The sequence below is a fragment of the Phragmites australis genome, chromosome 10 (genome assembly GCF_958298935.1).
Source record: "Phragmites australis chromosome 10, lpPhrAust1.1, whole genome shotgun sequence".
NCBI classification, from domain to species: domain Eukaryota; kingdom Viridiplantae; phylum Streptophyta; class Magnoliopsida; order Poales; family Poaceae; genus Phragmites; species Phragmites australis.
This window is the reverse complement of record NC_084930.1, coordinates 23,736,285-23,764,280: the sequence shown is the minus strand read 5'-3', so window position 1 is coordinate 23,764,280 and position 27,996 is coordinate 23,736,285. Positions and strand designations below refer to the sequence as shown.

At 43.9% G+C, this 27,996-nt stretch overlaps 1 protein-coding gene and 1 pseudogene across 1 annotated transcript; one reads left to right on the top strand and one right to left on the bottom strand.

Moving 5' to 3' along the window:
- Window positions 1–14,175, top strand: LOC133930390 (trigger factor-like protein TIG, Chloroplastic; annotated as a pseudogene).
- Window positions 14,176–14,483: 308 nt separating this feature from the next.
- Window positions 14,484–18,313, bottom strand: LOC133930389 (protein-tyrosine-phosphatase IBR5-like). The gene is made up of 5 exons (XM_062377027.1): window positions 17,849–18,313; window positions 16,307–16,406; window positions 16,074–16,131; window positions 15,875–15,981; window positions 14,484–15,257 (listed from the first exon to the last, which is right to left on the bottom strand). Exons 1-5 carry the CDS (start codon window positions 18,269–18,271, stop codon window positions 14,944–14,946), a joined length of 1,002 nt encoding a protein of 333 aa, XP_062233011.1. The 5' UTR covers window positions 18,272–18,313; the 3' UTR covers window positions 14,484–14,943.
- Between the last annotated feature and the right edge of the window lie 9,683 nt (window positions 18,314–27,996).

Genomic DNA, 27,996 nt, shown 5'->3' with positions numbered 1-27,996 from the left:
CTCTTCTCTCCCGCACAAAGGTCGCGCTGCTCCACTACACTTCACTCCCAGCCGCGGGCATGGAGCTCGCAACCGCCGCCGCCGCCGCCGCAGTTGCCTCCCCAGCGCGCACCAACAGCCGCTTCTCCTCCCACCGCGCAGTCTCGACCTCTTGGCCTAATTCCTCGGTCGCCTCCTCCTCCTCCCGCTCTCTCTCCACGTCCTCCGCATCCACCTCGCGACGACGGCTCCCCGTCGCCTCGGCCGCCGTCGAGCTCCGAGAGGCTGCTGCTGGGGGCGGAGACTCCGTCCGCGTCACGGGGACGCCGCAGCCCGGGTCCAGTGTGAGCCCCGCCTCCGCCTCTCCTTAGCTGTCTCTCGAATCGCAATTTGTCGTGTGAACCGGAGAGCCAGTTCGGGCTTCGGGCTATATTTGCTTGTCTCACAATTTGGCGCGACGGAGGTTGCTAGGTAATATCGGTAATAGTAGGGAGTTCATGCTTCATTCTTAAGGCCACCGGTGCGATGCATTGCAGGTTAAGTTCAACGTGGAGGTGCCTACATCGATCATTCAGGAGAGCTACCGATCCACGCTACAGGAGTACGCTAAGCGTTTCAAGGTATCATTTCTGTGCGAACAATTACACCAAATGAAGTTACGAAACACATTCCTACCCATGAGATCGATTAATTTACAAAAGCCCAACCGGAGAGCAGACGGCCAATGTGTTCCACTTATTTAACGGGTAAATGTTTTGTAATCATGTCTAAGCGGGCAACTAGAATCCTGGTCGTGCTTGACACACTGCTTGGCACAATGAGCACAATGATAGTCCTTTTTTGGGGGGTTTTGTGGCCGAGTGTTCAACATTCTCGTTAAAATTGGTCTGCTCGTTTTTGTGTACAATCAAGACTTAATAAGCTTAGAAATTGGAAACGGTCAACTCTGCTTGCATGTTTCAGATTGTGTCCATTTGTGCAAAATTCGGTACCAATTAATCGTAGCTACAGCAGTACACTAGTCAAAGATAGAATTCCAAAGTAGAACAGAAATATACCTGCAAGGTTTCTTCAAAGAAGGATGCTGTCCCTTACTGTGTGATGCTGTATACTCTACAGTGTGTACTGATGTCACTGCTGTTGCTTCTTATCAGGTTCCTGGATTTCGGCCCGGGAAGATAGTTCCAGAGAACCTTCTTATAAACTATGTGGGACCACAAGATGTACAAGATACTACAATTGAAGCTATCTTAAAACGTACACTTCCTCAAGCATTGTCCTCGGTATGAAATCTGAGTTCTATTTTGTGAAGCACTACTCTGATGTTTATCATGATGAACTCTTTGTTTCAAAGCATTCATGACAAGCAAAAAGTAGTTTTGGTAACCTATATTTTTTTATATCATCATTCATCAGAGTGATGGTAAAGTTGTATATGGTGAATTTGTTTATTTATGTGTACTGAACTGACAAAGTGACAAGGTCATCTGCCAGCAGCACTATGTAATATTTGGGCGGAAATTCGCCGTGCACTTTTTCTGTACTGCAGATATCTCTATATCTCTTCCCAATCTCTTGTTTAACCATGACTTTCCTTCCGATCAAGAGATAATATATGCTATGCTCATTTACTACTACATCTATCCAGCTAATGTCTTTCATTTTTTGGTTTTATGTAGAGAGGGCATTAGAAGATTCTGTTCGCATTCTGACTCAGTTTGATGATATGAGAAATTCTTTCTCACTCGATGATGTGTTTAGGTAGATAGTACTGCCATCTGGATGTCCTGCTTATTTCATTTTTTAAACTTGTTTAGATTTTTTTCTTTGACTGTTGTCAATAAATGAGTTCAATGCAGTGATGTGATTTTGAGGTCATATCTTTTTGCTGGATCCAAATTTTGCTCAGATATGATGTTAAAAATAAATCACGATAGGATTGAAGACGTGTCATAATTTTTACATGGAAAACCCTTACAGGAAAAAACCACAGGCGCAAATCGGCGATCTTCACTATATCAGGGATATGTACAATACAGGGGATTACAATGAGCCTTTATCTCTCCCCTAGCAGCTTACAAGATATATATTTATAGGGGTGAACAATAGCGACTAGTCTAATACGGATTGTTCCGGAACATAGACCGAAGGCGTCCCTTATATGGCCCAACAAGAATTCAGATCACAATCTAACAAACTCCATCTTAAGATGAATTCCATCTTGTAGGAAATGAAGAATCATCAATGAACTCCCTTCAATAACAAATATCACCTACGCTAAAAGTCTCTAGGACTCAAACTGTAACACAAACTAAACTTGAGCATAGCTCAAATTTAGTGGCAGGAACTGGCTTTGTCATCATATTAGCATGATTATCATGAATGTTTATCTTGCATATTTTAATATCACCTTGAGTAATAACATCTCGAATATAATGATACCTCACATCAATGTGCTTTGTTCTTTCATGAAACATCTGATCCTTTGTACGACAAATAGCATTCTAACTATCACAGAATATATTAATGCAAGAATTATCTGCACAAAGCTCAGTATACAAACCTCTCAGCCAAACAGTTTCTTTGTATGCATCAGAAATAGCTATATATTCAGCTTCAATAGTTGATAAAGCAACAGTAGCCTGCAGACATGCTTTCCAACTAACCGCACAACCACCAACAGTGAAAACATAACCTGTGAGAGATCTCCTCTTATCCAAATCACTAGCATAATCTGAGTCAACATAACCAACAAGTCCATCTTCAGATTTTCTAAACTGTAAACAAGCATTAGAAGTACCACGCAGATATCTAAAAATCCACTGAACAACTTTTCAATGCTCTTTGCCAGGATTAGCTATGAATCTACTAACAACACTTAGTGCATGAGATAAATCAGGACGAGAGCAGACTATGGCATACATAAGTGAACCAACTGCACTAGAATATGGAACTCTAGACATGTACTCAATATCGTACTCTGACTCAGGACATAAAGCTGAAGATAATTTGAAATGAGAAGCTAATGGAGTACTCACTGGTTTTGCATCATGCATATTGAAACAACGAAGGACCTTCTCAATATAACTTTGCTGACTAAGATATAACTTGTCAGCTTTCTTGTCTCTAATGATCTCCATATCAAGAATTTTCTTTGCTGCACCTAAATCATTCATCTCAAATTCATTACTCAACTGTGGTTTCAATTTGGCTATTTCTAATTTATCCTTTGCAGCAATCAACATATCATCGACATAAAGAAGCAAATAAATAGCTGAACCATTAACAGTCTTCAAATAGACACAACTATCATAATTAGAACATTTAAAACCATTAGAGAGCATAAATGAGTCAAACCTCTTGTACCAATTTCTAGGAAACTGCTTCAAACCATAAAAAAATTTCTTTAATTTACAGACAAAGCTTTCTTTTATAGGAATAACAAAACCTTCAGATTGATCCATATAAATGTCTTCATCTAACTTCTCATGTAAAAATGTAGTTTTAACATCTAATTGCTCAAGTTCATAATCATGCATAGCAACAATACTGAGTAAAGTGCGAATAGAACTATACTTCACAACAGGGGAGAAGACATCATTATAATCAATACCTGGAATCTGGCTATAGCCTTTTGCAACCAACCTTGTCTTATACCTTGCTACTTCATTAGGAGAAATACCCTTCTTTCTTTTGAAAATCCACTTGCAACGAACATGCTTCTTCTCTTTTGGCACTTCGATTAAATCCCAGGTATCATTCTTTTCAAGTGACTCCATCTCATCTTGCATTGCAGTCATCCAATTATTGCAATCAGCGGAAGTAATGACCTCATTGTAATTAGAAGGTTCTGCATTACCTTCAACTTCTTCAACACAACTCAGAGCATAAGCAACAATATTACACTCCTCAATTAACCTCTTGGGCGGATTAATTTGTCTTCTAGGTTTATCGACTGCAATAGAATGTTATGTAGGCTGCACAACGGATGAAAAATATGGAACACTAGATGAATCATGATCAATAAATAAATTTTCAGCAATAGGTGTATCTTGGACAACGGTATCTGGTGTACTTTCTGCATTAATAAAATGCTCCACCTGCACGCTAGAACTCTGCTGACTCTGAACAGGAGCATTTGACAACATAGTAGATTCATTAAAGACAACATTCATGCTAATCATCACCTTTTGTGTTGCAGGATTCCACAATTTATAACCTTTAACATCAGATTTATAACTAAGAAAGATGCACTTAACAGCTCTACGCTCCAATTTACCATTATCAACGTGAGCATAAGCAAGACAACAAAAAACTCTCAATTCTGAATAATCAGCTGGAGAACCAGATCATACCTCAATTGGAGATTTTTTATCAATGGCAATATTGGGTGATCGATTAATAAGATAGCAAGCAGTGGAAGCGGCTTCAGTCCAAAAATGTCTATGCATATCTGCATCAGACAACATGCAATGGGCCCTCGAGATGATAGTTCTGTTCGTACGTTCAGCTACATCATTTTGTTGTGGAGTATCAGAAACAGTGTATTGTCTTACAATGCCTTCAGACTTACAATATGAATCAAATTCATCAGAACAAAATTCCATCCCATTATCAGTGCGAAACTTCTTTACCTTCTTTTCGGTTTGCCTTTCAGCCATAACCTTCCACTCTTTAAATGCTTCTGATTTATACTTCAAGAAATAAGGCCAAACTCTTCTCGAGTAATTATCAATAATAGTTAACATATAACAAGAACTGCCTAGTAAAAACCTACAAGATGGTCCCTATAAATCAGAATGCACATAATCAAGAATACCTTTTGTTGTATGAACCGAAGTGTTGAATTTCACCCTCTTATGCTTGCCAAAAATGCAATGCTCACAAAATTTCAGCTTGCTGATACTATGTCCATCAAGAAGACCTCTCTTGCTCAATTCTGCCAAACCAATTTCACTCATATACCCAAGACGCATATGCCAAAGATTAATAGCATCAGAATCTGATAATGAATGTGAACTTACATCGGCATCACCTGTGATTGTAGTGCCTCGGAGATGATATAAATTGGCAGACTTCAAATCACTTTTCATTACAATAAGAGAACCTTTTTTCACCTTCAAAACACCATCTTCACCTTCAAAACATCATCTTCACCTGACCAATCATACCCTTTATTATCAAGAGTACTCAAAGAAATAAGGTTCCATTTCATACCTGGAACGTGTCTCACATCTGTCAAAGTTCTAACAATGTCATCATGCATCTTTATCATAATCGATCTAATTCCAACAATTGGACGTGGGTTTTCATCACCCATCTTGACAGAACTAGAATCTTGAACAGAATTATAAGTGGTATACCAATCCTTATGTATGCATATATGAAAAGACGTAGCAGAGTCAATAATCCATTCATCATCACTACTAGCACATCCAGCAAACGCAACGAGAGTCTCTCCATCAAAACTATTATCGGAAGCAGCAACAGAAGCTTTACCTTCTTCATTAGATTTACCTTTCCTCTTTTCTTTATTTTTCAACTTGTAACATTCAGATATGTCATGATTATTTTTCTTGCAACACCTGCAGAATTTTTTTTGCCTCTGGATTTCGAACGACCCTTGTAACCGTTCGAACTTTTATCTCTTTGGCTATTATGCAAATTCTTTTTCTTTGTCCTGCGACGTACAATCAAATCTTCTCCATTGGAAGTAGAGTCATCAGTAGATACCATCTGTTTCATTTTTTTCTTTGCATGCAAGGCTTCATAAACTTCTTTCAAAATTAGTGTATCATAACTGCATAATATGGTATCTCTGAAGTTTGCAAAAGAACTGGGTAATAAACACAAAAGAATAAGACTCAAATCCTCATCATCATATTTTACCTCCATATGCTGTAGGTCAGCAACGATCTCCTTAAAGACCGAAAGATGATTCAACACAGAACCACCCTTCTGTAATTTGTGCATGAACAACTTCATCTTCAGATGCATTTTACTGGTTAGATCTTTGGACATGCAGATCGATTCCAGCTTTAGCCATAAAGCAGCAGCGGTTTTCTTCTGCAAAACCTCCTACAAAATATTGTTTGATAAATGAAGATGAATTTGTGACAAAGCCTTACGATCCTTTCTCATTTCTTCATCGGATCAAGACTTTTGATCTTTATTCCTAAAATTATCAAGCGCATCATCCAGATCAGTATGCGCAAGAATAGCCTACATCTTTACTTGCTATAGAGAAAACCTTATATCACGATCTAGCAGCGGAATATCATATTTCAAAGAACCCATGGCGAAGAATAATCAGCAACAAAAAATAGCCTGTGTGCACCAAGCAATAAACTACAAAGGTCCTGGTACACTTCGTGTACGTGCAGCAATAAAACCAGAAACCAATCTCCTGGTATGATTCTTGTGTGCACCTAGCAAATTTGATTTTTTCTTCACGTGAGATGTCACGGTTGGGTGTCCTCGGGACTTGGTCCATTTTTTTCTTTGATCCGATGGGTGAATCTGCTTGCCTTTTCTTCGGTGGACGCGCGGGTCACTGAGAAACTCGACGGTGATCGCCAGACGACGGACCGAGATAGCACGGACCGAGATGACCGACGGTAGGAGGGCCTCGGGGGCAGTGCGTGTGAGTCCCGTGCGCACCGCGACTGCTGGTGGACGCGCGTAACCGTGCGTCGATTAGATCCGTCGAGTCGACGACGCCGATGTGGATTCGGCGAGATGGTGATGCTGATCGGACCGAGACGACGAATCCTGGAGAGACGACTCGGCGGCAATACGAAGAACTCGAAGGCGACAAAAACCGATCTGTTTTTTTTTTCGTATTCTCGTGTATACAATCCGGTTCTGGTACCACTTGTTAGGAATAAATCACGACAAGATCGAACACGAGACACGGTTTTTACGTGGAAAACCCTTGCGGGAAAAAAACCACGGGCGCCAATCTGCGATCTTCACTATATCAGAGATGTATATAATGCAGAGGATTACAATGAGCCTTTATCTCTCCCCTAGCAGCTTACAAGATATATTTATAAGGGTGGACAATAGCGACTAGTCTAATACGGATTGTTCCGGAACATAGGCCGAAAGCGTCCCTTGTATGGCCCAACAAGAATTCAGATCACAATCCAACATATGATGTTGTGGATTTTGCCCCTGAAGTCCGATGGTTATCAGAAGACGAGTATAAGAACCTCAAAGTGATTGTTGAAATAGATGTAATTGTTGATGCAGAAAAAAAAGCAGAGATAGAGCTTAAGCGTCATCATAAAGCTCTAGGATTACTTAGAATTGTGGCTGACAGAGGTCTCCAGGTAATTTGCTAAAGTTACTTTAGTATGGAATAAACTAATTTCACCTTTAGTATCAGTTAGTGATTGTTGGTTAATCAGGGCTCTTATTTTCGTTTTGAAGCAAATCCTAGGCCTGCCTCTTTTGTTGGAAACTATGCAGTTTTGGCCAACTATTGTTTTATTCCTGGATTGTTTGTGTTCATTCCATACCTTTATACCCCCTAAGTGTTATATCCCATCGAATACATGTTAAATACTCGTAATACCAGTCAGCAGAGGCAATACCGTTCATGAGTGGTAAGAGCTGTGACTGGCTGACTCTCAAGGGAAATGTGAACCCTAGTTGTTCTGCCGGTATCAGAAAGGCTGAGCACCTTCCTGGTATTTTTTTTTTCTCGAATACACAGGAGAACTGCGTATCATTGTATTAAGAAGAAGAAAGATCGAAAACAACCGCCACAACACACACACCACACTAGCATAGACAGAACATACGCGCCACTCGTAAAGAAGAGCGATCACCTAGCCAGACACACCACACTAAACACGACCAACAACAAGCTGTGAAAGGCCTTTGGCCCCAGCATCACACCACAGGCTAGCCTCATCAACAACCTGGCGCAGCACTCTCGAAACACAAGGAGTCACACCGTTGAAAACACAGTCGTTCTGATGTTTCCAAAGTAGCCAGGCGCCGAGTATCACCAAAGAATTGAAACCATGTCTCATAGGTTCTGTGAACCTGTTGCTTGTGCTTAGCCACCACTCGCTGAAAACATAGTCGTCGGGTTGTGGCGTAACATCCAGAAGACCAAACCGTTGGAATAGAAAGAACCAAACCTGCCTAGCAAAGACACAGGCAGTGAGGACATGTTGGATGGTCTCGTCAACCTGGTCGCAAATGGGCATTTTTCCGGATGCGGCAGCCCTCGACGAGCAAGCCTATCCGCAGTCTAGCACCTGTTGTGCAAGGCTAACCAAAGAAAAAATTGGCAACGCCGAGGTGCCCAAGATTTCCAAATATGCATCCAAGGCTCAAAACCGATGGCACCATGAAAGAAGGCCTTGTAAGCTGACTTTGCCAGGTACTGACTAGAAGGAGAGAAACTCCATTGGTGTTGGTCCTGCAAAGGAAGCAATACAACAGAAGAAACCAAGTCCCAAACATCAAGGTACTTTGAAAGGGCGACAACCGAAGGAGAACCTCGGATGTCTTGGATCCACCGGCTGTTGGAAAGAGCCTCCTGGACAAAGGGCCCACCAGACAAGCGTTTAGGAACCAGAGCAAAGAGGTGAGGGGCGAGATCAGAGATGGCCTGCCCATTGATCCACCTATCTGTCCAGAACAGAGTATTGCTGTCGTTGCCAATCAAGGTAATGATCACGACAGAGAAAAGAGCTTTGACATTGGGATGGACTGGAATGGAGAAATGAGCCCATGGTCTATCCGGCTGTGTCTTTTGAAGCCATAACCAACGCATTCGTAAGGCCCAACCAAGGCTACGGAGGTCATGAATTCCAAGCCCACCGAGAGACAGCAATCAAATAATGGCCACCATTAGCTTCTTGTCTCCCTCTCCAAAGAAATGCTCTCCAGATTTTGTCGATTGGCTTGATGGCCCAAGCTGGTAAATCCAAGGCGATAGCATGATTCCAAGCCCACCGAGAGACAGCAATCAAATAATGGCCACCATTAGCTTCTTGTCTCCCTCTCCAAAGAAATGCTCTCCAGATTTTGTCGATTGGCTTGATGGCCCAAGTTAGTAAATCCAAGGCGATAGCATGATAAACTGACATGGAAGTCATAACCACTTGAACCAGCACTGTCCTACCAGCTAGGCAGCTGATCTGCAATTTTATCAATGATCGGTTGCAACGGAGCCTTTGTCGACGTCCTGATAGTGAGTGGCAGCCCAAGATATTTGCACGGAAAGTCTATAATCTCACACGGAAGGTGGGCCGAGATTATGTTGAGGTCAGCCTCAGAACACTGAATTGGTTTGACGCTGCTCTTTTGAATATTAGTTTTAAGACTAGAGGCAATGCCAAACACCCAAAGGAGCTCCTTGATCATGTCCATGTCCGTGGCGACAGGCCGGAGGAATAGAACTACATCGTCGGCATAAAGAGACACTCTATGCTGAATATTCCGAGAAGCAAGGGGCTGAAGCGATCCCTCAGCACAGGCCTTGTTAATTAAGGCATTAAAAACATCCATGACAAGGATAAAGAGTATCGGGGACAAGGGGTTGCCCTGCCGCAGCCCCCGCTGGTGTTGAATCAGCTCTCCTGGAATGCCGTTTAGAAGGGCCATGGTAGTTGAAGAACTAAGTAAACCACAAAGCATAGAGCACCAGATTGGGCCAAATCCCAAAAAACAGAGAACCTCCAATAAGAAAGGCCAAGAGGCAGAATCAAAGGCCTTCGAGATGTCTAGCTTCAGGAGGATGCGAGGTTCCTTTTGCCGGTGCAAGAACTTGGCGGTCTGCTGCACCAACAAAAAATTATCATGAATACACCGTCCTTTCACGAATGCACTCTGATTTTGTGAGACCAAATGCTGCAGCCTCCTTGAGAAACGATTTGCCATCAGCTTAGCAACCAATTTGGCAAAACTATGAATGAGACTTATAGGTCGAAAGTCTTTGACTTGGATGGCATCTTCTTTCTTAGGCAATAAGGTCAAGAATGCACTGTTTAGCATCCATAAATTCCTGACATTACCATGCTGCACTACCGCCAAAGCAGCCAAGATATCATGCTTTATGATTGCCCAGCAGACCTTGTAAAATCTACCGGTGAACCCATACGGTTCGGGAGCCTTGTCCGATGGCATACACTTGATGGTTGACCACACCTCATCCTCGGCAAAAGGGGCATCCAGGGCCTCCAGGTCAAAGGATTGGAGCTCCAAAGTGTTGAGATTCATGGTTAACTCCCGTTGCTCAGCACTGCCCAGGAGGTTGGAGAAAAACTCAAAAATAGCCTGTTCCTTGTCCTCATGACATGTGAGTATTTGATCACCCACAACCAGCTTTGGTATGAAATTCTTCCGCTCGCGATGACGTGCATGGAGGTGGAAGAAGGCAGTGTTAGCATCTCCCTCTTTGAGCCAACCCAGCCGCGAGCGAAGACGAGCAATTGTGCGCACAAGAGAAGCCAACCTAAGACAGTGTTTCTTGAGGCTGCGGCGAAGCCAAAGCTTATCATCAGAAAGCTGCCTCGAGTCCTGGGCGATTTCCAATTGATGAATAAATTCCTTGGCTAAAAGAAGTTGGGACTGAAAGTGACCAACCTTCTTCTCTCCCCAGCTTTGTAAAGCTCAGGTTAGAGCTTTGAATTTGACTGAAAGCGTCTCAATCGGGCACAGACGAGATTCAGCATCAGTCCATACCCGAGAGACCTCTTCCAAGAACCCATCAAGCTTTGGCCAGAAGGACTCAAAATGGAATCGTCGCTTGCCTGGCACGATGTCCTGTAAACCGAGCAATAAAGGACAATGGTCAGAAGCTTCAGAAGCCGCGCTTTGGAGAAGACAATTCGGGAACAATTGTTCCCAATCGATGGAGTAAAACACATGGTCCAGCCTGACCAGGGTTGGAGAATCTCTCTCAATCAACCAAGTGAACTTGCGGCCAATGAGGGGGAGTTCTTTGAGCTCGGTATCATTAAGAAAACGGCGAAATCTTCCCATCATGGCACGATCAACATTCATGTTGTTTTTATCCTCAGATTTGTATATAAGATTGAAATCCCCTGCAGCGACCCACGGCCCGGAGCATTGTGCACCAGATAGTATGCACACTGAGACGACTGCTTGCATTTCTAGATGTACGAAATCACAGGGCTATACTATATTTCTAGATGCATGAAATATAACAAGTATGGCATGCCACCATTACTTTTAGGCAAGATGGTTTTATTAGCATATCATTTTTCTAATACGGGGTAAGCCGTAATAAATTAAAAAGTGAAATTATGAAAATAACATGGAAGTCAGATGCGTGAAAAATCGACAAACCTGTACTCTCAGCCGTTGAAATCTTTTCACCTTTAGAGCCATCACTGTTAATACTTTCTGCAAATATATCTAGTACCACCAGACCACCTACCTACATGTGTCCAGAAAATGGATGCTGTTATGATAACACAATATTTGCTGATGCTAACCATTATATACATTTAATTAAACATTCCAACTTTGTTGAAGCGAGTAGCTATTTTGAAATTAAAACTGTTTGGTGTTTACACGGAAACATCTGAAGGGACAACGAAAAAAGATATAACCCTGGACTCTACAATTGCATCATGTACAGAAAAAATGTTAGTAATTTTGCAAAACCATAAGTTGAACAAATGGATTTATGCCAAATAAGGAGCACGGACACCAGCATCAGATCAAGATCTTACCAACAAAAATTTACTGTTGATAGAAATAATTCATTTGTGAAATGCCAGGAAGGTCACACTGAGACGACTGCTTGCATTTCTGGATGTACGAAATCACAGGGCTATACTATATTTCTTTCTTATGCTGACAAGCGTAGCTACTATGGTTTCCAGGTTTCCACTTGGACACTGAGGAAAATAATAACCTTGCTCCTGGATTTCTTGGTTCATTAATTGGGATTCGTCCTGGTGAGACTAGATCATTTCCTATTCAGTTCCCTGAGTCATATGAGCAAGAAGCCTACGAGGTGTCCGTGCACAATTTACTGTGAGTGTCACTTCTAACATAGCACACTCAAAGATTTGAGTAGTTCATGCTCATCGCCTGATCACAACATTTTGTGCTTGTATCAGTCCCACATTACAAGATCAGTTAATGTCGGCAGAGGGTGTAGTCCCTTAGTTTCAATCACTATAGCTGGTACCCAGGTGTTCACTCCCACTTTTCAATGTATTGTGTAGGTTGTGTGTAAGGAGCTCTTCTACAGAGAGTTACCAGAAATGGATGATTCACTTGCCGGAAAACTCCTTCCAGGATGCACTACCATGGATGAGGTTTGTACTCTGTTGCTGTAGTAACTTACTGGGTTTTGAAATCAACCTTCTTGGATATGTGCCAGTGAACCTGCTTTTTGGAAGTTAGTGGCATTTGATCTTAGTGCATCTTTTCAAATATTATCTGTAAACTGTGATCAGCTTATAGTTCTTGGTTAATTACGTTTTCCATGTGTTCCTATAGTGATCAGCACTCCTGACCATTACAGGTTCGAGAACGTATTTTGGAAAGATGTAAAGAAGTGGAGAAAACTGCCATAGAACAAGCAACAGATAATGCAATCCTCAATCAGCTAGGAAAGGTCGTGCACTTCTGGAATAGCCTTTGAATTCTGGAGTCTTGGTGTAGATAGATCGTTCACATGATATGCGTGGTTCAACTATTGAAATTCTTTTGCATCTTCTCTCCAAGATCCTAGAAGTTTGCACTAAATTTCCCCCTTGGTTTGTTTAGTTGGTTGAAGTTGATGTTCCACGTGCCTTGTTTCAAGAACAAGGCGAACAACTGTATGGAGCCAAACTTCCGCAAATTCAGGTACTCTACAAACAGTCTAACAATCAATTAACTTTCATTTATTCCTTTCAGAATGTAGATTAATTAATTCCTGCAGGCAGAAAGGAAGCTAGATAAAGACCAGCTAGTATCCCTATCAAGTCAGTTCAGGAGTACCCTGAAGATGAGAGGGAGAATATTAATAGAATCATTAAACAAATGCTGGCTGTTGGTGAAATTTTCAAGTCCGAAAATTTACAGGTAATAATAGTGCCTGGAGTTTGTATTTTTGGTTGGGGTGATAATCATTAGAACCTCCCAGCTTTCCCTTTTGGTTGCAACATTTTTATCAATACGTAGTAATAACAACAAATCATCATGCAGTTCTCAACTGAGCAGCTCATCAAGGAAGTTGAGAACTCCGTGGCAAAGTTCAAACAGTATAATCAAGACTATGAAGAGGACAACATCAAGCGGCAGGTTTTCTTTAATTGCTTGATCTGACATTTCTGATACTGAATTCCTTCAGTTAACTGTAGTCTTGCTATTCTTCCTAAGAAATTTTTTAGTCCTCATATTATTTTTACAATCCTTTCAACTTCTTAAGCATATATGCACCTTAATCCACTTTGAATATGCCTACAATTAAGTCAGGCATGAGCCTACCAAGGAAATTAGGCAACTCCAATGCCTTATTTCTTAGATGATGTCTAAGAGGAGAGAGAGTAAGGAATTGCTCTTAAAGAAACAAGCTTACAATGCATGCATGTGTGTTGTTAGTTTCTTAAGAAATTATAAAACAATTTGTTATCTCACAAGCATCTAGGATTACACAAAGAACTAATTTCTTTCATAAGAAACAAGCTCAATCTCACATTTAAATTGCTTGCTACATCATCTTTTTGCTTATATGGACATATAATTAATATCTAAGAAACTAGCATTGGGAGTGGCCTTATCTCCCCTGCCTTACCCAGTTTCCAAGAGCGGAAAGTCTCACCATCTGTATGTTTTCTGTGTGGGGATTACCGTGCAGGTCCAGGATGTTCTAGAGGCAGCAAAGGTGCTTGAGTGGCTCAAGGAGAACTGCATGATCGAGTACTTCAGACGATGAGTCCATTGTACAAGCTCCCTGAAATGTCAAAAAGATGGCTGGCGGGCAAATTTTGTGAGTTACCTTGGTCCTTGCCAACCAATAAATAAAGGAAGGTTTTTACAGACTGATGTTTTTCAAGGGTTTGTTTTGTTCATAGCACACGAAAGAAAAATCCCATTTGTAAGTAGATTGCAAGTTTGCTCTATGTTCATTCTTTACGAGGCTGTAATCCACCCTTCAACAGATCATTGTTACAATAAGTTGTTCATAAATAAACGAATGATGAACTCTGCCGGAGCTCCATTCTGCCTTCGAATTTTCTAGATTGAATGTTCTGTGCTGTGCGGTGCTGCATGCGCGTGTTTGGTTATGAGCTCTAGCGACTTTTCTGCTCAAGTCTCGTGAAATTGGGTACAAATGCCATAGTTTTCTGTGTTTGTAGCATGTAATTTCTTCGGTGCAGAATAACAAGTAACACTGGGAATATTGCTTACACCACACTTTAGGTTTTCGTTAATATCCTCTGATGAAAATAAAAATGTGCAATTTTCAGACGTTGAAACTCATGTCTCAAACAACACACTTTGGAGAAAGCCACGGAAGGCAAGCAACTCTGCGAGGCATTCAAGTTTTGCCAACAATTCTCAAACATGAATCCGTGTGTTCACTGTCAAGATATCTCGGGGCAGGTTGCAGCCGTGCACAGTAATTTGACCGAATGCTACAGGTTATGTACTCTGGATAATGGCAACCACCCTGTATACATTTTGAATTCTACTTCAAGATCGACAAATCTGTACATTTTGACAAGCACGTGTGTAGCTCTTAGTGAAACTTCCAGCGTAATTTCTATTACAATTGAATTACATCTGAAAAGTTCCATAAAGCACATACATGTTTGTCAAAAAGCACAATAGCAAAGGTCAAAATGCTTGCACATACTGTAACATCATTGTACAAAAATGCAAAATTCCTTCTCAGAAATCTAAAACATCCTGAGAATCTGAGTTTTTTTTTTCCTTTTTTGTATCAATGGCATTGGCTCAAGCAAAAACATCTTAGGAGCTATCCATCATGCTATCGCTCCCAGATGAGTTGATCACATCAAAATTATTGCTATCTGGGAGTTTCACTTCATTAGTTCTTTCAGCTCCGAATGTGAAATTACTAGGGATGTTGTTCGGGCTGACACGCTCAAAGATGGATGCCGGAGACTGCTGGTTGAAGGTAGGCACTTGGACGTCGCCTGCTAGTTTTGGGAAACCAAATCCAACAGAAGGGAACGAATCTGTTGGAGCAAAAGATTGAATTGGCATGCTTGCATTGGAACCAAAAAGCTTCTTTTCATACTCCATCAGCTGCTGCTGTGCAGCTGTAGAAAACAAGTTCATGACTTCTGTTAGCTCATGATAAATGTGTTGTATTTGTATAGCAAGGTATGTAGGAGGTCCAAAAATTTTTAAATGCAAGAATTTGTATTAGCTGAACTACTGGCTTCATTTCAGATAGTAGTTTGACTATCCGCTGGTTGTTGCCTCTCCATGCTTTCGTTAAGTAGCAAACTGATGACAAGTTATAACTCTTACATGCTATACCAAAAAGGTAAATCAAAATATGAACAATCACTTCACCTAACTTCACAGTTTACCATGGAAAAAAATTACGCTATGTATTATGGTGCTACTGTAAATTTGATATTTTCAATTAGGGTACAAATTCCACTTGCCACCCAATGCGTAAATAGGATTAATAAGAGATCAAGTGACTACAATAAACTCTATGTTGCAACATGATGTACTGTCCAGCTTCGATATGCATACAGGTGTGCATGTGAGGGGTGGCCTTATTTTATAGTGTAGTTCACATGCTTGTGTAGCTAAGTCTAGGTGTAGGTGTGCTTATAATAAAACTCTAGTTGCATATCAAAATCTATTTTTTTTCAAAAGTTTCTGAGAACAAAAATATCACAAAAGGTCTTAATGAGGTTACCATCAGATAGTTGCACTTGTGGTCTCCGCTCTTTCACCCACTGAAAACACTGCACCAGTCTCCACCCTCTGGACTTCATCAAGAAGGCTATTACAAACGCTGCTGACCTGGTAAATTTATTTTTATAACATTAGTCAAAACAGTGCCGGAAATGTGAAATATAATAACTCCCAATGAGAATTTATCTATATGTACACACCTACTTTTCCCTGACATACAATGAACCAGGACACGCGCTTTCTCCCTTTCACATTGTTCTGAAGTTTAAAAGAACACATAATTAGAAGTGGGATGGTCTTACTAAGGAACAGGATAACTATGATCATCAAAAGTTTGCGAGCCAAATACAACAGCAGAAAATGGTAAGGGATAAGCATAACATAAACCTGTTACCTGCAAGCTAAAAGACAACAAGGACAAAAGCATGCATACCTAGAAACTGGATTGCATCATCAAACTGCAGAGTCTTGTCATCTTGAAGGCAGTGATAAGTGAATGAATTCCGGTAAAGATTTTGGCATAAAGGTACCGTCTGCCATGTAAAGAGACATGTAAATGAATTCACATTCAATAGAATAAGCATAATCCAAAGTTTCATATGAAATGTCTAAACAACAGAACGAACATTGATAAAAGATCAGATATTGGCTAACTAGCCACTCTGTCTAGTTGTTGTAAAAACTTGCAACAGCAAACTCTGGCAAAAAGATTGGTGTACTTCCAAATGTACTTTTTGACACCAGCTGCAAGTCCGTCATTCTGTAGAGGTACTTCAGAGTAACAGATCCATCTGTTGGTGACTAAGATCAACTGAAACCATTAGGCCACTCCTACTTCGTGTCCTATGCACAGTACAGTGATTCTATTCATTTTTGCCCTATTATTAAGGATGAAATTGTGCAGTTGCTGCCATGCCATGAGGCTGAAGGGGTAGCGTCTAGTATGCCATCTTCCGGTTGTTTTTTCCTTCCCTTGTTTTTTTTTAATGCTTTTGGGAAATCTGGTTCCCAGCAGTTAGATTTGGTTAGTTCAAAAATGTATTGAGGTTTATTTTAAGCTGTAGAAGGGAGCAATGGCAATATGATTTGTCATTTCTTTTGTTTTGTTCCAAATTGGAGGGGTGAATACTAGGGTTTTTTCAACACAAAATCTTAACAGAAATTTGATCAATGATCTTAAGTCAGTTTATAGCCAAATTTGTTGCTGGTGCAACACTCCATTAGAAATCTTCCCTCATTTCAGATAGACTACTCAACAATACTGAAATAGTATACATGATATGCATCCATGATGGTGTAAATCTGCAAATATTGGAACGCAGTTGAGCATTTAAAGTGCAACATCATTGGCAAAGCAAGACCTCATAATCTCAAACCATAAAGCATAAACAAAGCCATCCAAAGCATCCATAAAAGAAAGTGAACTTTCTAACACATTAACTTCTTGATATTTGCCGCTTAACTCATAACCCTTAACAATCAGCACAAAATGTGCCAAACTAGTACATTGCAACGCCAAAACACAACCAATATTGGCATGCTCATCACCATCAAATTTTCGCAATTTGCCAAAAGAATCATTTGCCTGCTTTCATACAATCCGCGATTTACTTTTTGCCCAATTCTACTGCAAAATCCCCTGATCTCCCCGGTGTAAACCAGATGCCTAGTTAGTTGGTCCACAAAATCGCCCACAAAAAACTAAAGAATCTAAGCTTCAGGCCATTCAAAAGAAGCCAGCAAACCCCTACAACCATCCTTCCATTTCTACGAAAGCATACCGATTAACCCCTCTATTGCTTCGCTTACCAAAACAACCAGCAGCATAGAAAGGACTAGCATTCAACTTCGCATCAAACCCTAGCTAGCACCGAGCACGGAACAGCAATCAGTCCTAGCCAAATCAACCACGGTTGCAGGACAGGACAGGAAAGGAAAGCTACGCATCATTGCCAACGCGCGGTGCGAATCGTACATTGAGGATGTGGGAGACGCCGATGGTCTTGAGGAGCTCGGAGCGGGAGGCGTTGTCGTAGCTGCCGAGGAAGAGGAACTCCTTGAGGATCTCGGACGGGAACGCGGAGCCCTGCTGCCTCGGCCCCGCCGCCGCCGCCACGGGCGGGCGGTGGCCGCACACCCCGCACACCTCCCCCTCCTCGTACTTGTGGTAGTGCCCGCAGATCCCGCACGGGTTCTCCCGCTCCCGCTTCCTCATCTCCCTCCCTCCTCCACCGCCGCAGCCGATCGAGTCAGAGGAGATGCGAGCGATCGAATCGGGCGCTCGCTTGGAGGAGACGAAATGGGAAGAGGCGGGTTTTCTGAGAGCTAGAAAGATTTTTCTAATGGAGTTCAGATAGATCGGATCGATTGGGGGCTTGGGGCGGGCGCCCACGGGCATATGCCGAGAAGGACGGAAGGTGACGCCACGCAGGAGACGGGTCAAAGCAAGGGTCTTCTGAATCACTGGTTATCGGTTCCGTTCATGTGCTAGTAGCGTGCTGGGTAGTCAGATATGTGAGGTAAAGGCAGCGACGGATCCAGAATTTGGTGATTGGGTATTTAATATTAAAAAAATTAATTTAAAATATGAGAAATCTATAGTAGCGTAAATTTTAAAGTATAAATTGTTCATAGTAGAGAAGTTTCAACTAATTAAGAGAAATTACAAAATATTTAAAAAAAATTATAATTTAACTTTGTGTTCCTTCATGGCTTGGAAGCGTTAAATGATATCACTATCTTTAACTTGCAAAAAAAAATTCACGTTCAACTGCTGACTGCCGAATTGGGCAGTCACAACATGGAGATCATGAACTCTTGATGCTTGTTGCTGTGGTATGAGAAGATGGGCTCTTTCTAGTTAATAGGCCGAGTGGAGGATGGATAGTAGTTTAAGCTCACGATTTGCTGGGTAGTTTGATAGATTGAAGCAGCAAACAAGTAAGTTGGTCTAACTAGAGATATATATACGTAGTATAGCTGCTATATAATCAATTTTTTTGCAAAAAAGTTGGGTATTCAATTGAATACCCATGCATCATGGTGGGTCCACCCATGGGTAAAGGTGAAATATGGGAGTGGGATTTTCGGGAACGGAATATATGCGAGCAGAGTAGTAGAGATTGAGTGGTATGAGGTGGGTAATTTCTGTGAAGTTTAGGTAGTCTGCAGGACTAAAGACAGGACGTCCTACCTGGTGTGAAAATCACTACATATTTTTTAATTAGTAGAGATTGACAGGAGTGAGGGATGACGGACGTGTGATTTTTTATTTTAACCCTTTTAAATCTAATATTTTAATATTAAACCCTCCGTTCCGATTTGCATGGCATATAACTTTTGCATGCTGATTTTATATAGGTGGCGCCTAATGCTCAGGGAGATTAGTTTCTATGATACCTCGCTTAGTATTTACTCATGTAACCCCTCGTAAGGTGGAGTCATTACTACTCCTGTAATCTCTCTGAATCCCTGCATGTACTCTTAACTCACCTCGTCGCAAGCAACAAGTTTGTTCTCCACACTACTCCTTCCTCTTCTCTATTCCCCGCCAAACAGCGAGCATGGCTGCATGGTGAGGACAGAGACGACGGCCAGGAATAACTGGCACGGCGATAGCGAGCTCGGCCATAGCGTTCATGCTGAAGATGTGGTGTGCGTGGCCATGAGAAAAGCAGCCAGGGCGACGACGAGCTCAGTCATGGCGTCCGCGTTGAAGATGTGATGTTCGTGGCGACCGGGAAAAGCAGCCAGAGCAACGGCGAGCTCGGCAATGGTGTCAGCGTTGAAGATGTGGTGTGCATGGTGGCTGGGAAAAACAGCTAGGGCGACGGCGAGCTTAGCCATGACATTCGCGCTGAAGATGTTGTGTGCGTGCGTGGGCCGACGTGTCATGCGTACATCTCTGATTGGCTGAAGAATCTCATCGAGGACGAGTTAATGGAGTACATATCTAATTTTTAGGACGATGCCGAGGACGACGATGGCCATGGGAGCGGTTATGAGGGCGATGACGAGGGTGATGACTAGGGCGCGGACGACAACGAGGATGGGGCCGAGGACGAGGACCTGTATGGACCTCGAATTGTCTACAACGGATGGTGGCATCCACGATACTGGCTACCTGGTGCGCGTCGGCAAGATAGAGCACATGCACTTGTGTTGTGACAAGCGCGGTGAAGACGACGGCGGGTGTTGCGACAAACATATGTGTCTCGTGAATGAGGACGATGAAACCTAGGATAACGAACAATTGCTGCTCATGAGTTTGCGCCGCATACACAGGATGACAAACAGATGCCTCCCGTGAACGTGGACAATGAAACCCAGGACGACGAATAGTTCGTGCCTAACTCACTAATGCTCGATTCAGAGAACACATTAATTGGAGACATGTTGAAAATTTTGGTGCCATTGTTGTATCGATGAACTAATGCAGCTTGTATCGAAGGAAACTTCGTTGCGGTTTCATCCATAGACTAGTGCTTGTATGGATGAACTATTCTTGCTTGGTTACTTATTTTTCATTTGCTATATGTTTTCAACTTTACTGAATTTTTTTATGCTCATGGTCGCGCCCCACATGTCCTCCTCTGGCGAGTCCGAGGCCACCATGTATGTGCCCAATGAACCCACTACTCCTAGTGACTCCGCACCCACCGAATCCTATACGCGCGTTACCAAGGCCAGCTACTCCGTGGACAATGCATCCTTGTCTGGCGACACCAAGGCTGGCTTGTCCAGCAACTCCATGTCCGCCATCAACACGCCCTACGAACCCGCGATCGGCACGTCCTCGCCCGGTGAGTCCGAGCCTAGCGCACTCGCAGTCGGCGTGAACACCAGCACCTATGTGCCCGCTGCCTGTGTCAAAACCAGCACCGCAGCTGCAACCCGTAAGTCCTAGCCTGGCGCGCACTTGGCCCACATGAACACCAGCACCGACGTGCCTACGGATGGTGTCAAAACCAGCATCGGCCTCTTCTATATGCGCATGGACCCCGTGAACCTCATTGGCAATAGCGCTTTGGGCTTCTCCCTCTGTTCGTGCAAGGAAGAAGGAAACTAGTGAGCACCATCAGTCAAATGAAAGCAAGGAACTTGAATCAAAGTTGTTGTATGGGTAGAAACACACCTTCATCACTAGGGTCATCGCACATCGGATTGTAGTTTAAGTCGATGATTGGACCCTCGTACTCGTCGATCTCCTCAAAGTTTATCGGTTTGTTTAGATCTAAATTCGCCATGGAAGACAGAAAACACGAGAGAGTGGTTCGCTGGATCAAACTTGCCAACAGATCATCTTCTCTTTATACTCCAATTTCTGGGCGCCATGGATGAAATCAAAATTCTGTTAGGGCGCCATGGCTTCGACCAAATTTTTTTGGCCGCTCTGGGCGCTCCGTGTGAGCTTGGCCAAACAATTTTCCATTCTAGGAAACGAAACGTTGCGTTCGCTCTGGAGGTAGGTGCGCAAGCATGGTGAGTTCATGGGCGCACATGCAGCTGATTTGGCCGTGCATGCCGCATGGATGTGGGCACGCCACGCGCGTGTGGCCTGCATGGCACTAGCTAATAGATAGGGCATGTAGATGGCGCATGCAGTTGGACTCAAATTTTTGTTCTGGACTTAATTAGGGGTAAGTTTGGAAAGATTACATTGAAATTTCCCCTCCTTGGTCTTTGCAAAAAAACACTATACGCCATGCAAATGGGAACGTAGGGAGTAACTCTTAGACTATATTTTTTTAAATAATTTTTTTGACCACGTCAGTCATGACGTGACAAATAACTATTGTCACATCACCTAGAGTTGTTTCATCACACCATCTTGTGCCATGTTACATTTTTCTCTTGGCGTGATGATGTTGTCTTGTCGGGACAAGTGGCATGATAAAAATGATTAGTTTCAGAAAATATAGTATAACAGGGTTATTATTAAATATTAAAATAAAAATGGAAAACATAAAATAAAATATCAGGGTGCATATTGCAACTTTCAATCTATTTTAGTCTAAAAATGGCCTTTAATCTATTTATATCGATGTAAAGAATAAGGGGTCCAGCCCACATCGACGGATGTCAACTAGCAGTTGATATTATCATAACCATGCCCCTCCCACGCGACTAGACAGGGCTCACGCGACCAGTCCTCTGGTCGTAGATGGAAACCCCGCGACCAGCCCTTACTGGTCACGTGGCAGATACTCATCTAACCAGTCTAATTGTATTTAATGCTATCTACTCATGCGTTTCCTTCCCCATACACCTTTTGGCGGGCGAGGTCGTGGGCCAGCACAGAGACGATGTGACTCGTACCGTAGCATTTAATGCTACGTGATGACCTGGCAGGCAAGCGCGATAGCCTGGCAGGCGAGCGTCACGGGCTTGCAATGGCCGGGATGATGTTTGGCTGATGGGACAGGCTATGCAGGACGACCAGGGCGAGCTGAGTGTGCCAACCCCTGTAATGATGACCTAGGCACAGCTGTTTTTCGTTAGGCATAGGATAGCCACCGTATTTGGCATGGTCTACTTGTATGTATATGGTACACCTCACCTCCTGCTATATAAAGGGGGGAGGATCGGGCTTGTAAGAGAGGAGACTCTGGTTAAGTTCATCCAACTAATAAGAAAATACACAGGACATAGGGCTATTATCCATAGGATGCTCGAACCTGGATAAGCCATGATGTACTTGAGTTCCTTCGATACACACACCAACAGCCACAGGAAACGTCGATCACGCACCCATCGCCCCGGCATACCCTGGATATATTGTCAGTGATTAACACTCGACAATTGGCGCGCCAGGTAGAGGCTGTGTTTTCACATTTTGACAAGTGTTGATAACTCGATTGGGCCACCCATGGGTGAATCCACGGCAACCGCTAAGTCTTGCTCTGAGGACCTTGATCGCTGCAAGGTATTCGTCATAGGATACGATTAGATGAGCCCGCTGTGCTCTAAGTTTGGGACACCAAATCAGAGTCTGAAGGCTCCGAGACTCAACGTGAGGTCTGCATGGTAGACCATGCAGCAGGGGGCAGCGGAGACCCTCGTGTCACAAGCACCATTGTTGAGCCCCAAGCCTTGTGCCTAGAGAGAAATTGGTTTAGTACCGAATAGGGAGGTGCTCCGATACAACCCCTACATAGGGCGTGGTCCTTGGTGGTTTCGTCATCTAAGCTGTCACACCACACGAGCACTGGGGACTCCCCTCTTCATGATATGTCGTCGCTTCACGCTCAACAACTCGACTACGAGGCCATGACGCCAACGCAGAATCTGCAGACCGTGTGAATGCTTCTTAGCCACCCGCATGGCCATACTAGAGGGTTCGCCAGTGGCACCATGGCTATACGACCTCGCCCTCTTGGTAGAGACAGCCCAACGCTAAACTGTGGCGACAAACACCACGTCTGTCGTAAGGAGTGGTCATGATCGCGATCGCCAAGAATCGCAGCAGACCACACGGCAGGAAGGATCCCGTGCTCCCTCTGTAACAGGAAGTACTCAAAGATTCCCATCGTGTTAGGATAGCTGACCCACTAACCTGCGTGACTCTCTTTGTCAACGCGACCTCCGCGGTGTGATTCAGGGCTAGAGGGCCGGCTGGGAGTAGGAAGATCGTGCTTGGTGGGAGTAGGAAAAGGGCAAGCAGCTCTACAACTCACCCCTTGATCGCAGGGAGGCGTCGGACTCCTCCACCCAATCTACAAGGCCACGAGACTGTCGTCTTTCTCCCTGAGCACGCGCTGCCACCCATCAGCTAGCGACTCCCCGTTACGGGACAGGGTGCAACGCTTTGTCCACTCAGCTATGAGAGGTGCACTGGCCGGACAAGTTCCAGTTGGTCCTAATAGAAAAATATGATGGCTCGACCAATCCCGAGGAGTTCCTGCAGATTTACACCAGTATGGTGCATGCCACATAAGGTCACAGGAAAGTCATGGCCAACTATTTCATGACCGCTTTGGTTAGTTTAACATGGTCCTGGCTTATGAACCTTCCCTGCGGGTTGGTTCACTCTTGGGAGAACTTGTGCGACCAGTTTATCGTCAACTTCCAAGGGACCTACGCCCCACCAGGGGTTGAGGACGACTATACCAGGTCCGGCAGTGACAGGGTGAGTCAATGTGAGACTACATCCGACATTTTACCAAACACTGGAATATCATTCCAAGGATCACAGGTGAGTCCATGGTCATAGCATTCTGGAGGGGGGGTCAGAGACTAGAAGATGGTCGAAAAGCTGGCTAGTAAGGAAGTCTAGAGTACCACCGAGCTCTTCGAGCTCATAGACAAGTGCGCGCATGCTGCTGAGGCCGAGAGCGCCAGAGCGGCCCAAAGCCGCAATTGACCTCCAACCAACCCACCTCTTTCAAAGGGGGCGGCTGGAATGAGAAAAATAGCAAACTCAAGGTAGGACCGCCTAATGTCATGGCGGTCGAGCAGACCCACCAACCGCACTGGCGCTTCAAGAAAAAGGACAGAAAGAAGGACCAAGGCTACTACCCAAGCCACCGCACAGACGCCCTCGACAAGGAGCTTGGGAAGTGTAAACCCAGGTGTGACAATGATGGTGAGGATGGGGGCGACCCCGATAAGTTGGCGCTAGGTTTCTAGCATACTGATCACATAGTCCACCATATCTTTAGGCGCGCTGCAATGTATTTCTTGAACATGAAATATAAGTCGGTGGTCCATGAAGTATGGGCGACCACGCCAAGCCCGCATCTGAAGTGGTCATAGGTGCCCCTCACCTTCAGCCAGGCAGACCACCCGCATGTGTTAGACGCCCTGGTCACTATCCTATCGTGGTTGAACCCATGGTATAGAACATCCGACTAGGTTGAGTAGTGGTTGACGGAGGGAGTTCCATCAACCTCCTCTTCGCCGACGCGTTGGACGCTCTACAGATTCCGTGGAGCGCTCTAAAACTGTCTCTTCCTTTCTTCGGAATTACCCCTGGCTCCTTGGCTAAGACATTAGGGCAAATTGAGCTGCATGTCGCCTTTGGCTCGCTGAGTAACTTTAGGACCGAAAAGGTCATGTTTGATGTGGTAGACTTGGGAGTGCTTACAGTGCAATCCTAGGGCGACCGACGATGGCCCAATTCATGGTCCTCGCCCACTATGCTTACCAGGAGACCAACATCCCTAGCCTAGCAGGGGCTATCACCTTTTTTGGCAACATAAAGATGGCCCTGCACTGCGACAAGAGGAGCCTTGATATGGTCGAGCTGACTCCTAGGTCGCAGCCCGAGAATGTCGAACCTAGTGGTCGCCCAATGAAGGTCCATGATGTCGCCAGTCCAGACGATTGGCTCAAGAAGGTTTGCCTAAATGAATCCTATCCGTCTAGGATTGTCCAGATAGGGGCCAACCTAGATCCCAAATAGGAACTCGCGTTCATCACTTTCCTCCAGATGAACACCGATATCTTTTCTTAGAGTCCGTCTGATATACCCAGAGTACCTAGGGACATGATCGAGCACAAATTGGACATGCGACCAGTAAAGAAAAATACGCGTCAGTTCGTGGCTGACCAAAAGGAAGTACTTCTTGAGGAGATCGACAAGCTCCTAGAAGTAGGCTTCATCTGGGAGGTGCAGTACCCATAGTGGCTGGTTAACTCAGTCATGGTCCATAAACCCAATGGTAAGTGGAGGATATGCGTTGACTTCACCGACCTCAACAAGACATGCCCAAAAGATCTCTTCCCCCTCCCTCGGATCGACCAACTTGTTGACTCAACCACTGGTAGCAATTTGTTAAGCTTCTTAGATGCCCGCTCGAGGTTCCATTAGATTAGCTTGTGTAGGAAAGATGAAGAGAAAAATGCTTTTGTAACGCCTTTCAGGGTCTTTTGTTATGTAAAAATGCCTTTTGATTTGAGCAGCGCTGGTGCCACTTACCATCGATGTATTCAGCTTATTTTTTTTACCATAGCTTGGCATAAACATCAAGGCATATGCTGATGATGTTGTTGTGAAGAGTAGGACCAAGGACGACCTGGTCGCGGACCTCCGGGAAACATTCGATAACCTTTGAAAGTACTGAATGAGACTAAACCCAAAAAAATGCACGTTCAGAGTATCATCAAGGAAGTTGCTCAGCTTCCTTGTGTCTAGCTGAGGAATAGAAGCAAAACCCAACAAGATTAAGGCCATCGACCAGATAAGATCCCCGATTAGGTTAAAGAAAGTCTAAAAACTAACAGGATGTGTGACAACTTTGAGCAGGTTCATCTCAAGGCTGGGAAAAAATGGGTTGCCACTCTTCAAACTTCTGAAGAAAAATAACCACTTCCAGTAGACACCAGAGGCGGAGGCTTCTTTCCAAGATCTCAAAAGGTACCTCTCGTCGTCTCCTGTATTGACCGCTCCTCGACCAGACGAGGAGCTTTTGCTATATGTTGCAGCTACCCCCCAAGTCGTGAGCATGGTTCTGGTCATTGAACGAGAAGGTCTTCAGTGACCAGTGTCTACATCAGTGAAGTCCTACACGACATGAATGCTCGGTACCCACATGCTTAGAAGTTGATCTACACTATACTGATGACCACTCGCAAACTCATACACTACTTCTAGGCCCACAAAATCAAGGTAACCTCATCTTTCCCAATTTGAGAAATTCTCCATAGCAGGGATGCAGTAGGAAGAACAGCCAAGTGGGCAGTAGAGCTCGGGGAGTTCGATATTCAATTCGTCCCACGAACGGCTATCAAGTCCCAGGCGTTGATTGATTTTATGGCCGAATGGTCATCCGTCGAGCCCGAGTAGGAACAACGATATGAGGTTTATGAGCCTTGGACCATGCACTTCGATGGATCATTCACACTAAAGGGAGCAGGGGCTAGAGTGGTCCTGACTTCACCAACCGATGACATCCTCAGCTACGTAGTTCAATTATTTTTTTCGGCCACTAACAATATTGCAGAGTACGAGGGCCTCTTGTCCGGAATGCGAGCGGCCTCCGCACTTGGGATAAAGCACCTGCTAGCGATAGGAGACTCGCTACTAGTCATGAACCAAGTGCAAAAGGAGTTCCAATGCCTTGATCCAAAAATTGCGGCATACTTCGCTGAAGTGAGAAGGCTAGAGCGATGCCTTGTCGGTTTCTAGGTCAAACATGTCCCTCGCAAGGACAACCTTCTAGCCGATGAGAAGGACCATCTAGCTTCTTCTCGTAAACCTGTCCCGGTTGGAGTCTTTGAAGAAAGATTCACACTACCATCCATAGCAGCCTGGGGCTAAGGTAAAGGGGATGCTCCGCTTGAAAACGAAACACTAGAGACAACCCATTTTGAGGCAACACCTCCTTTGGTGTCGTTGACCTTAGGTGGCTATCATGTGATTAACCTACTCGATTCAGGTATGACCTAGATGGATCAGATCTTGGACTATCTTCAGAATCAATTAGTCTCTACTGATGATGCGTCAACAGAAAAGATCACGTGGCAAGCTCGCAGATACTCCATGGTAGAGGGATGCTTTACCGCAAGGGGAGTAACGACCTTTTACTTAAATGCATCACTTAGTAAAAGGAGAGCAAAATGCTCTATGATATCCACGGAGGCATATGTGGTAGCCATGCTTCATACCGCACTCTGGTTAGAAAAGCATTCCAACAAAAATTCTATTGGCCCACGACCCTCCAGGATGCTTACGAGCTGATGAAACGGTGCGAGTCATGTCAGTACCATAGCCGACATACCAACCTACCAGCCCAAACACTGCAAATGATACCACTCTCTTGGCCTTTCGCTGTTTAGGGGCTCGATATTGCGGGACAATTCCCTAAATGCCCAAGCGGTTTTAAATTCCTGTTCGTGGCAATCAACAAATTCACTAAGTGGATCGAAGCCAAGACCATCAGGAAAATCACCACTGCATGAGCGATTAAGTTCATACGGGGGCTGGTAGTGCGGTTTGGCAATCCAAACTTCATAATTATGGACAACGAGCCTCAGATCGCCAGTAATGACTTCTGGGACTACTGTGAAGAGATTGGGACCAAAGTTTGTTATGTGTCGGTGGCACACCCCCAAAGCAACAGATAGGTCGAAAGGGCAAATGAGATGATACTGCAAGGGATAAAAAATTGGATCTTTAATTGG

Excerpts from the sequence above, each read along its gene's own strand:
- LOC133930389 (XM_062377027.1), bottom strand. The coding sequence starts at position 18,271 with ATGCCCGTGGGCGCCCGCCCCAAGCCCCCAATCGATCCGATCTATCTG. Across the intron at positions 16,407-17,848 it reads GCGTCTCCCACATCCTCAAT|ACGGTACCTTTATGCCAAAA; the intron begins GTACGATTCGCA and ends TTTACATGGCAG. Across the intron at positions 15,982-16,073 it reads TGTATGTCAGGGAAAAGTAG|GTCAGCAGCGTTTGTAATAG; the intron begins GTGTGTACATAT and ends TAAATTTACCAG.